The 12,919-nt window shown below is 37.3% G+C and overlaps 1 protein-coding gene across 1 annotated transcript in view; it reads right to left on the reverse strand.

Annotated features, from left to right (window-relative positions):
* NSUN3 (NOP2/Sun RNA methyltransferase 3) overlaps window positions 1-12,919 on the reverse strand; it is a 49,920-nt gene that overhangs the window by 23,669 nt on the left and 13,332 nt on the right. Inside the window, exons 4-5 of the mRNA XM_006215607.4 lie at window positions 6,337-6,491; window positions 5,461-5,582 (exon numbers count right to left, since the gene is read on the reverse strand). Of these exons, the coding sequence (XP_006215669.1) occupies window positions 5,461-5,582; window positions 6,337-6,491 (277 nt within the window). The remainder of the gene's footprint in view (window positions 1-5,460; window positions 5,583-6,336; window positions 6,492-12,919) is intronic.

Consider the following 12,919-nt stretch of genomic DNA (forward strand, 5'->3'; position numbering starts at 1 on the left):
TTAAAATGCTTTTTTTAAAAACACAATTCTTTCTGTAAAAGTAACACTCTTTAAGGACTGTTACCTGGATGATTTATACAAAATTTCAAAACATTATCAAATAATCTAAGCTGCCTTTTTCAATGAGTTCACAAATTGGATTTCACCTATCGAGTAATGAAAAAAGAAAACCAGAAGGGGTCAGTATTTTAAACGTGATTGATTTCCTCTGAGGAAATGGGTGACATGATACATTACTGCAATAAGATACCTATATTTTTGTTATAAATCATACTCTTCAGTTCAGGTACTTCCCCACCTAAAAATCATGTAAACTTCTCTTGCACAAACATCATAGCCACTTTCTAAAAAGACTATGTGTGTATTATTTTTAGCATATGTTTCCACTCTATTTTTCCTGATATATTGAAATAAAAATGAGGCAAGCAAGAGAATCTGATTACATAGTGTGCACATACATAGTATGTGACAGAAATGATTGGTCTCAGAAATTATTTTGAGAACTTATAACAAAGGTATACTTTCAAATGACATTTCATTAATAGAACTGGTTTACATTCAATTATTCTTTACATCCTTGTCCCACATTCTCATCTTCTGAAAATGGTTTTGGAGACAGATGTGTGAGAGAGTTGTATATAACTTATATATCATATTGTATTTAATAGAAGATTCTACTTTTTCCACTTCCGCATGAATAAACTAAAGAGTCCTCAATAAGTGTACAATAAAATTATATGGGATCTTCTGTCTTCACTGTGCCTTCCAATATGCTTTTCATGCTAAAAAAATCAGATTACTGTTTCTACGATTATATACAATAATATATAATTAATGCATTCATTTTTTTAAAGAATTTTTAAAAACTATTACATATCTGCTGATATTACTCCTTTTAAAAACTTAACATCAAGAAACTTCTATTAAATAAAGCATTGATTTCATTGAAGTATCACAATCAAGAAAATGTGCAAGATTAATGTTTGGTGGGGGCATATTTAGTAAGAGAATATTGAGTTTTTAAAAGGTAAAATTATGAACACTATGCAGGCTGCCTATTTAATGTAAACATGAATGATTTCTGGTAAAGTGAATGAGTAATAACCCACTGAAGGCATAAAATACCTTTGAACACCATTTATCTGTCAGCAGACAAATGCAGAAACGTACACATCAGTCTTCGACAAAATAGCACAAACAAAAAGCTTTCCTTATTTGCCTCTCAGCTGTCCTTCCTACTTCTTTTCTCCCTTCTGAGTTCCATCTTCTGTCCACAAGATCAGGTTAGGCAATATTTGCTTGTTTGCTTTCTAATTTTTCTTTGCAAATGCAAATAAGGTTCCGCTATCAATACTTTACACCTCTGACTCAAACTCATACACATCAATGCATTTATTCTCCTGCATGTATTTGCGTTTAAAATCTTTTATTCCTTACTGTGGAATAAAAGGACTGTCTTTTGTTAAAGGATGGTAAGGCAATAACTAGGTGAGGAAGATTTGGAAGAAAGTAAGAGAAATTTCTTTGTATGTGATATAGTAAAAGAGCCATTCCTGATGAGAAAATTACTATAGTCTTTTTTTCTTATTTTTTTGGAGTCAGGGGCATGAGATAAAAGAGAGACTGCGGCTGGCATTATCATTTTTTCCTTTATCTTCTTAACCCCCAGATTTGTAGATGTCAGGGAATTGGAACCATTTTCTGTGACTATAGCTTGTGTATCAGGCTCTTTCCCCTTTATCATCATAATCACACAGCCAAGGGGCTCAGAGTTTCAGCTGCTTCAAGTGGCTCCAAAACCTCTCATACAGACCAGGCATCAGAGGCAGAGAATGCAGAGCAGCTGCTCAAGGAAAAGACTGAGAGGGGGCTGATGTGATAGTCTTTCCCAGTCACATGTAATCACATGAAAGCCTATACTCATGACTGAGATGTCTACTTTGCACCCTGTTAATATGCTACTAAAGTGATGTGGTGCTAAAGCCATTTCTCTGGGGAGAAAGATGATGAGGGAGAGAGGTGGACACTTTAGAAGAGCCTCAGTTGTTGGGGCACAAGACGGTACAGATGGGAGGTTTACATAGATGTATGATCTATGTAAACGATGCGATGATCTATGTAAACAATGCGATGATCTATGTAAACGAAGTGATGATGACCGAAACACTGGATGCTAAGGGAAATGTATTAAGCGGGGGAAAAATAAACAAAAACTAAAACCATGCTTTGGTTATGTAAAAGCAATACTAATCAAAATAAACTGTGTGAATTGCTTTACATTTATGCCTAATTACCATGCAGCTCAATAATGATTATGTCATTATTTTGTCTGATTAACTTAACTATAAATTTAATATAAATTCTAAATACTCATCCCCTGTAATTTAGTGTTTTTGAACATTTATTTACTGACCCCCTTTTACATGCCAGACACCAAACTTCATACTGGAAATAAAAACAATAAGACAATCCCTGCTGTCATGGGGCTTACAGTCTTGAAGAGACAAGTACTAGGCGAATATCAAGCAGAGGAACTGACAATCAATGTGTCTGTAAATGAGGGTGGGGAATGAGGGGAATATCAATCCCAGTCCTAGTGAGTCAGGTAAGGCTTCACCAAGGACATCTCAGAGCCGACTCTTGAAGAACCAGTAGTTACCCAAGAGGAAGGGGAGAATGAGTTAGATGAAGAACCCAAGCAAAAGGAACAGGAAATGCACGGGCCTCAGAAACATAAGGCGAGTCTGAGAAACTGCTCAGTTGGAACACAGGGCAAGAGTCCTGAGACAGTGAAGCTAGTGAAGTAAGAAGGAACCACATTCAAAGGGCACTTGAATATCATACTAAGGAATTTGAAGTCTTAATGGTAATGGGGAACCACTGCAGATTTCAAAAAGGAGAATAACATGATCAGATTTACATTTCAGGTCAGACTCACTTTACTGCGGAGACTGAAGTACAGAGCTCACACCTGAAGACAAGCGGGGCAGTCAGGGGCCAGCTGCAATGCTTTAGGTGACAGATACTGGTGCTTAGGTTACGTTATTAGGATGAGAGAATTGAATGGACTTGAGAAATATGTAACAGGTGCAATTGAAACATCTTAGTCATTGACTGGATGTAAAAGGATTCAGAGGTGGATTTCTGACATAGGCAAGTGCATGATGCCATGGCAGTTGCTGAGATGGAGAAGAGAGGAAAAGACGCAGGTTGATGGGGTTTCTATCTGATTTTTTGTTGTTGATTTTGGCAGGGGTCAGGGACAGGAGAGCATTAGAAATTACACGTTCCCTCTCAACAAATTCTGTCTTATATGTCTGAGGAGCTTCTAAGTGGAGATCTCTGATAGAGCATTGGATATACAGGTCTGAGGCTAAGAAGAAAGAGCTGAGCCTAGACACATAATTGGGAAGCAGCATCATCTATCAGCTGAAACCATCAGACAGAGAAGAGGGCCAACATCAGCAGCCTAAGGAAACCCAAAATTTATGGGATGACCTGATTAAGAGCAAATTAAGAAAATAAGTAGGAAGAAAACCAGGAAAGCATATGATGACAAAAATCAGGGAAGGGACTATTTTAAGGAACAAGCTATCAACAAAGTCAAGTGCAACAGAAAATGTAGACTGGTCATTTTAGAGTACAATGCAATAAACTGTATCTACTAAAATGTTTGATCCTTAATTCCACTTTTGATATTTAATCAAAAAAAAGTGAGCATGTGTGTCCAATGAGACAAATTGAAGACCAGTTTGTAAAAGTAAAAAAGAATGTAAAAATCCAAAAACAGAAGGCTAAATAGGATATTAAGACTAATTCTATTGAATATTTCATGGAAATTGAAGAGAACAAAATAGGTTTACCAGGAAAAGTTTTTAAAAAATATTAAGCACAAAAAGGAGCCAGTTTTAGAACAATGTATATACAAATGACAGCAGCTATTTTTTTTAATGTATTTCCCTATGGATATATGATTGTAAGAAAAGCTATGAAAAGAGTCTGGAAGAATATACCACAGACTTAAGCCCAACAGTTAATGCTGCGAAGAAAGTTGATATTTAGCTGGGTCTGTGGTCATGGGGACCTTCTGCTTCATTTGTAGCTTCTGAACTTTTTACAATGAAAAATGTTGCCATTTAATAGTTGTATAATAAAGCACATTTAAAAAATGCTATTGAGAGATTAAGCAAAATTAAAATTGAAAAATAACCATTAGCTGATTTAATGGGTTTTTAGTAACTTTAATAAGTTTATGTTTGGAAGAATAAAGGGAACAGGAGATAGATTACAATGAATTGAGACTAAATGGGAGGAAAAGCAGTAGACAGAATATAAAACAGAAAGCTTGGTATAGAACAGAAAGAAGTGAAGGAAGGATTTTCATGGAAGAAAAGAAAAATTATATTCTCAGGAAGCCTGGTTGCTTACAGCTTAAAAAAAAAAAAAAACAGAGATCACAATGCTAATAAGCCATCACAAGATTCAGTGTCTGTTATAAGGTGTGAGGTATAACAACAGCAAGGCCCAGAGGAGCAGGAGTGGTTAACTGAACAGCCAGATCAAGAAAGTTCAGGTGAGGAAAAATACCTAGAGTTGGAGCTATGCGACATCTCGTGTTTGAGAGCATTCTAGGCGGTGCTACCTGGAATCAGCAGTGTGTGCTGGTCACTGATCTGGCACAAGAACAAGCCTACGTAGTAGTATTGGTTGTAGTGTGTGGGCAATTGCATGTGTTCATTGTTGTGCATCAGTCAGAAGTTGGAAGTAAAGCACATTGTCATCAGTGCATCAAAACTGTCACTCATCCTCATTCCACATGGACGAAGTTATGAGTGATAAGGCATCATTTAACTATATTTTAAATTGTCCAAAGAATTTTTGTTCAGCATTAAATAGGCAGGGATTAAGGGATCTCTTCTGAGACCAGGACAGGATGTCCGAAACGGCTCTGTTCTGAAGAAACCAACTACTTCTTGGTGGTCATGTCCTTCTAGAAATTTCTTAGAGGGAGGATACATGCTAACAAGGAACTATAGCGTCTTCCTCATTCCAGAACAATGTGTCCATCATTAAAAAATAAATGCACCCTGGTCCAAAACTACTTTTACAGGGGGGCTGCTCATATTCTGGTGAAAGAAGAGGGTGATAAACCCTAAGCTTGGGATGGTCCTGAGAAGCAAACAACTTTAAACCACAGTAAAATCACTGTGTCCTTTAAATGACAATGCACAGCAACACGAGATTTCATGCAGCGGGCAAGGCTGGGGGCAGAGGTGACATTACAACATGAGAGGTAAAAGGAAAAAGGTGGAGAATTTTCTGGGAGCAGACTTTGAAGGATTAATTATTGACACCTACACAGGAAACTCTCCATTCAGGGGCTTCTCTGTGTCATGTTTTGTCATGTCTACTTAAATTACACTAGAAACCAAAATAAACATTTGTATTAATAGCCCTCACCTTAAGAGTTCTATCTGTAGAACAGGCAAATTCCTCCTTTGGTTTATCCTACAGGCTGCCTTCTGAGGATCAGAAGAGAACAACCAACTTCGATCATTTGAACATGGAGCATCAACTAACACCTAGAGAGAAAAAGGACATATAATGTAACTATGCACTGAAAATATATCCTCAGACACAAAGTATATAGGGAAGATATGCAAATTGTGACCAAAAATAGCAAATAAATAAATACGGTTATTTTAAAACTGAAAATACAGAATGCCACATTCTTTATGACATTTCTTCATTAATACTTTACAGAAAAATTTCCTGTGCACTTTCAGTGTTTGAGGTTTTTTTTTAAGTGGGGAGGGGATTTGAGAGGAGTAAAAGTCTACTAATGTCCACTAATATGTCATATTTTTGATGACTACAGCAAGAACTTTTACAATAGTTACTCATTTTAAACAGACGTTACTATATTTCTGAATTCTCAGCATTTATTTTTAAGAACTAATAATTCAATTTCAGTTTACTGAAATGCTCTCTTTTTCTTCAACTGTCATACCCTGATATGAAACATTACCGAATTAAAGCAATACAGTGCACGTATTTGTGTACTGACCCAAACAATATCTGATCTTTCCCTGAGTATCTCTGAGGCACCTGGAAATAAAAACATTCCATAATCCCCAGTCCCAGCATCACTGCTTCCTTTGAAATGCTGACCATCAAAAGAAAACCGCTTCCATGCTCACTTTATCAACATTTCCCAGGGCACTGAGAAATTGTATCAGGCTGTGTCTGGAAGCAGACGGAAAACAACAGCAACAAAGCAACAGAACAGTGGTATCACTGGGAGTCCATCAGTCTGTCACAATGTAATAAAAGTACCTTGTCAAACGTTTCAGGCCAGGCATCTCCCATTTCTCTGCCATCCAATTCAGACACTTTAATTACATTTACCAACGGCTGTGGGATGAAGGATTCTAACGTCTCCCTCAGCCACCTCAATCTCAGACTATCGTATTCGTTACAGTGAAGATAACCTAAATATAAAGGATTAAAAAGTTTTGAAATGAATACAATGGAACTGTTAAACTTCCAGTTTTGATCAAATACATTTCAGCAAGAAATCGGTTCATCATAATTACACAGAAATAGGGCTCAGACGTAAACATTATGACTCCCACATGTTTAAAAACACACACGCACGCACACGCACACACACACACACACATACACACACACTTCATAAAACATTTAAGATAGTCATGCCTGCATAGCCTCTCCTAAGCTCTCACCATTCACTCATTCAAATTTAATTTTCACGGTAAAAACCTTCAGAGAAATATGGATTCCTAAAGATATGCTATACAACCAATACCCCAGAGTTCTCTCTTGAAGTTCGTAAAGAGTAAATCATAAACTCTTAACAGTAAATGATACATAAGTTCCTTCCAGAACAGAACACTTTCATTCTAAATAAAGGAAGGTGCATGGCATGTGGGGAAAAAGCATGTAAAGTGCTGTTGACTTTATGACGAGAAAGATCTGGGCTCAGATTATGAGCTGTGAGACTTTGAGGAAGCCACCTAGCTCTCTTCAGAGTCTTAGTTTCCTTACCTGTAAAATGAGGACTGTACCTAGTGAGGGGCATATCACTCCAAAAATGCTGCTTTGGCGTATTGATTATTTTGAGTTAAAGATGTCTGAATAACAGCAGATACTGGAATGGCATTTGACCTTTTTTACTTCTTGAAAGCAGGAGATGAACCCCCATGTGAAAGATACCCTCCCTGTACCAGGAGGTAAGAAATATCCTTATCACCAGAGACAGGGAATCAAGACCAAGAGAAATGCGTACAGACTTTGTTCAAAATAACTCTTCCTTTCTTCTCCCCACATATTTCAGTTACTTGTCCACAACGGGCACTATTTATTCAACCTTGTATGTAAGCACTTACGCCTAGCCACTTCTTCGGGTCTTCATTTTCCTGTGGCAACTCCCATGAACACATAAAATTTTAAAGAATAACATTTGTATGCTTTATTCCTGTTACCCTGTCTTATGTCAGTCACAGCCAGAAGCCCTAAGAGGACAGGACAGAGGAGAAATTTTACTTCCCCTATGCTAGTACCTTACAAAGTAGTTGTTAAGATTAACTGTTACAAACCGTTACACCTTAAACTTATATAGTACTGTATGTCAATTATATCTCAATGAAACTGGAAGAAAAAATGATTAACTGTGACACTTTAGTAACATATGCAGCATAATACTGTAAAAGTAGTAACAAATGTTAATAATAATTACTAACAATTCTTGAGTCCCTACTGAAGGCTAGGCATTGTTCTAAGACTTTACACATAGTAACACATTTAACCTTCACAAATCTGTGAGTAGATAATTTTAATATTATTCTATTTTACTGATAAGGAAACTGAAGCCAAGACAGGTTAAGAAACCTGCCCAGGTTCACAGAACAAGAAACCCAGGCGCCTTAGTTCAAGAGCCCTAACTACTTTCAAGCACTATCTATGCTGTTTCTCAGTATAGCAGGCATTTAGCAAGTGGTTCTCTCCCTAATAAAACAGTTGTTTTGCCTTTCTTTACTTAAACATATATTTATAAATATTTTAATATATTTATCACATAATAACATAAATTTCATATAATACATATTTAAATACAAGCATATTTTAAATGCCTAAAAGTATAAACAAAGAACATCAAAAATTACCTAAAACACACTGCCTTCAGATAAGCACAATTTAACATTTTAATAAATAAAAATACTCTATGTTTGTATGCCTATACCTGCATATAAAATGCATATGAATGGAGTTATAGGTTTTTGTAGTGTCATTTTTTCCACTTTTTCTTCATCTACCCCCTTCCCAACTCCCCAAATACACCATCAAAAGGAACCTATACTATCAACCTGATATACATATGCTATATAATTATCCACATACCCAAGATTATATTTACACACTTTTCTGTCCCTTACTCTCCACATATGCTAATACTTCAAAGGCAAGAGCACCAAGTTAATTGGTAGAGATATTTTTAAAGGCTGTTAAACAGTACATAGGATAAATGTCCTCCTTTACTCAACCATCACCAATTGTTGGGCATTCATTCTTGTTGTCAGTAAGGATAATAGTCAATAAGCATTTTCATAAAGGGCTCCTTCCGTAATGTGCTTTTATTATTACGGATGGTACCAGAAGAAAAGAGACTTTGGGGTAGGGGAATTTTTAGTTTTAGTAAACACTTCCCTGTCCCTCCACCAAAATCCCACAAGAAGTCAGTGTTACTATTAGTCTGACATGGTTTGTTATGCTGTAATATAATCCTTGCTCTCTAACACAATTGAGCTGCTTTTCGTCTAGTCACCATTGGTTTTGCTTTTCTGTCAACTGCCTATTCTTCTTTGACCTTTTTTTCCCCAATTGCATTATTCATATTTTTTTTATTAACAGGTAAGACGTATTTTCATATTTTTAATATTAACTCTTTATCTGCGATCTGATTTGCAAATAATGTTTCCTAAACTGCCTTCTGAATTTATTTGTAGTATCTTTTTAAATACGTAAGTTTCATGTTTTTTTTTTTTTTTTGTAAGGAGCAGTAATTAGGTTTACTTATTTATTTTTTTCATGGAGGTACCAGGGATTGAACCCAGGACCTCATGGATGTTAGGCATGCACTCCATCACTTGAGCTATACCCTCCCCCTACAATTTTATTACATTCAATCATATCACTTTCATAATTTCTACATTTTTTGATCTTATTTAAGGTCATATTTTCAACCATTAGATTTACAGGTCTAATTCAACTAAACATTCACACAGGCCATATCTGGCATCATCTGACAGAAGACAGAAATCACATCTTGCCAAGAAGGCTTTAATGGAAGTCTTTGCTGTGGTCCCCACAGGTGGTAATTCAGGTGCGAGAAGAGACTCACATCAGGCAGGTGCAGGAGTTGTCCTGGTATAAAACCCACATGCCCCACAGGAGCCAATATTTCATTTAACAACTCCACAGGCACAGCTGGCAGGGTCCCCACGGGGGACATGCCCAATTACAAGAGTCACTGCACTCAGGCCCAAAGCATGGCATCCCCATCAGCTCTCTAGAGTTTATTTATTCTTTTCCCCGGTGCACATACATTTTACCAATCAGGGTCATTTTTATCATAAGCAATGTTCCCTAGAAACAAAGTGACAATTTCTGTCAGGTTACCAGGGAAACAAAGCTAGGGAACTAACTGAAGGTGAAATTCTAACGCAGAGTGGGAAAAATTTTTGTAAACTCTTTGCTCAAAAATGTGTGTGTATACATGCACACATCTATATATCTATACATATATTGCTTTTTCTCATTGTCACTCTACTGTTAAAAACTTTTAATGACTTCCCATCACCCATTAAATAAAGTTCAAATATCTAGCTTTATTTAATTCAAGGTCTGTAATGGCAAGACCTCAAGAGAATCTTTCAATTTTAGCCACCCCCTCCCAACTATTTCACCACAATACTCTGTGCCCCACCAAACCTGACTGACTAGACCATCTCTCAAACATACTTTGTACCCCTCCTGTAGCACTGACCATATTTCATGTCATCGGAGGCTGTCCATGTGCACTGCTTACCTTTGCTACTACCAGGGCTCCAGATTTCCATATGCAAGGAGCTCAGGAGATGGCATCAATTTCGTTAGGGAGAAAGAGTAGAAAATCACCTTAAAGCTGCATTTGCACAGATAGTACATTCTTTCTGATTTCATTTACATGTTTATTTCAAGTGGTTTTTGGAGAAGTCACTAATGCAGCTTATGGGTAGGTGTCTGAAAGCACTTGTCTTAGCCTGAAATCACTAGAAAACAGTCTAAAACAAAAGCTTACATCATGGAAGTGGTACAATCCCAGGAAAGCAAGAGCGAGAGAAAAAGGAAGTAAATCATCCAAGGAGGGAGCACAGGCATAAGAAGGTTCATAATCAAGCTGGCTATAGCTTTGCTCAGTCTCTCAGGATATGCCCAAATTCTGACATTACTGAGCCTTGGAAGAAACTGGGGTTTTGTGGAATAGGGAAGAAGAGCAATCTACTAGCTTCTTCCTGTCTCCCATCTCTCAGTGGTTAGAGTCCATTCCAAGCGTTGATGACTCCCACATACCTCGGGTTTGTGTTATCTGGCCCCTCCGGGCAAGCAGTAAGAAAGCCAGAGTCCCTAGCCCCGATGCAGCAAGCACGCAGGTGTGGGACCTCTGCCTCCCTGCTGGCACCCATCCGGAGGCTCCTCAGTCTGTGGCAACAGCAGCATTAGCAGCAGACGACGGCAGGGTGGCATGAGCCTTTGCTAGGGTTTCCCCAGCCTGTTAATAACTCAAGCAGCTCAAGCGTTAAGGTGAAAGGTGGTAGGAAAAGTTAAGTCAAACACATCTGTGAGGTGGGTACACCACGGGCAAGGCAGCCTCCGAAGGCACACCTTGTTACCGCCTTACCTAACAGATACTAAGAGCCTCAAAGGAAAGAACTGTGTCTTAATTATCTTGTATTCCACTTCTCTCTTTTTCTGGTTTAAATATTTCACATTCTGTTTCTTTTGGTGGTAACCCTAGAGATTTTAACAGGCATATGTAAAAGAAAAATCTAAATTAAGTCCATCTTCACCATTTTCCCTAAAAGATGTAAGACTTTTATAACACTCCCTCCCAAATTAGATGGTATTTAGGATTTATAGGGGCTTACATTTTTTAACTGCATAAAATATTATTATCTTTGTCTTCTGTAGTCAATAACTGTTAGATTTTCCCCCATATAGTTCCACCTTCTTTGCTCTTCATTTCTTTTTGTAGCTTCTATTTTCCATCTAGGATGGCTTTCCTTTCTCCTTTAAATTGTTGGTGACAAATTTATACTCTCGCTCTCTCTTTGTCTAAAAAAATGCCCCTTTCACCTTCCTGCTCAGGGGTATTTTGGTGAATGTATTTCTGGATGATAGTCATCTTTTCTTAGCACAAGGAAAACATCATTCCTCTAAATGCTAGTTCCCACTGTTACTCTCAAAGGTCAGTCCTCAGTCTCTTAGTCCTCTCTGACCGCACCTAGACGGTTTTTTTAAATTCAGTGTTCAGCAAACTTCACTACAATGGTCTATGTTGGTGTATTTGTGATTACAAAATTTCAGAGGGTACATCCACTCCTCCCCCACCACCAAAGGTGAGGACAGACAGTATTCCTTTCAGTCCCTCAGAGAGGACAATTTCTTCCTAGTTTGCCTAACATGGTAAAAATATAATTCTGGAGTCTCAGCTTTACGTAACTTAGTCTCCTAGCAGATACTTTACTAGGGCAGGCTCTGGCTTCGCCTTTTATTCCCACATTTTCAAGAAGCAATGAAAATCAACGTGCAGATTTTTCAGGTGAAGTGGATGCTCTCAAGTGAAAAGCCTGCTTTAGTGCTCAATCTACATTCAAGGTTACCAAACTCTTAGATTTTGGCCACTGAGTATTTGGAGATCATTGATGCATTTAAAAAGATTTTGTTTTCCTTTAATATTATATCCTACTTTTTTTTGTTAATTTCAGCAGGATGGCTGGTTAAAATACCTACTTTGTCACAGCACAGGAAACAGAAGTCTTAGTTATTTCTACGTCCTTCACAGCTCTAGACTCGCCATCCAATGCCTTGCACAGAATATGCGCTGACTAAATGTGGCTGACCTGACAGGAAACATGGCATTATAATAAAGAATATTTAAATTGCTAAAACTGAAAATCAGGACAGCTTTTCATTAAATTGTAGCTTTAGTCAAGATTCTCAATTCAGCATTTTAAAATAACTCTCAGTTGAAATACAGCTTTATGCTATACTGTTGTTTGGTCTAGATGTAGATTTTATTTGAAAAAGTCTTAGATTGGTTAAACTTTTAAAAATATGCAATATAAGGCATCACAATCCAAGTTTCATACATATACTAAGACTTACTACATTGAGACAGAATTAATTTTATGCTTAAATTGTCCAAAATAAATCAATTTTTTTTTTAATCTAAGTAGGAAAGGGGGTGAATTTAACAAATTCCTGAAAAAGTCACTGAGGCTTTTCAGGAATAGTATTTTGGAGTCTCAGCTTTATGTTTTATTTTGTTTACTACCTGTTCCAAAATGGTCATGGCTTTTATTATTACCAAATAGAAGGTGCACCTAATGCAGGGAGTTCTAGGAAGGCTTTTGTTGAAAGCTGATTTCTGAGTGAAAAGCTGAAGAACAGAAAGGAATTAGCAGAGGAAGTGGAAGACGAAAGTGGTACCCATAGGGTGTGCAAAAAACTTGAGATTTGAGGGAGCAGGCAGGAGGGCAAAATCAAGTCAGTAAAGAAAGGAGTCCTTCTAATCTTCCACCACCAAAGGCTAAGGAGATGTGAAAAGGGTATCACTGACAGCAAAGAGAATTTCATG

Source organism: Vicugna pacos, chromosome 1, assembly GCF_048564905.1.
Source record: "Vicugna pacos chromosome 1, VicPac4, whole genome shotgun sequence".
Classification (NCBI taxonomy): domain Eukaryota; kingdom Metazoa; phylum Chordata; class Mammalia; order Artiodactyla; family Camelidae; genus Vicugna; species Vicugna pacos.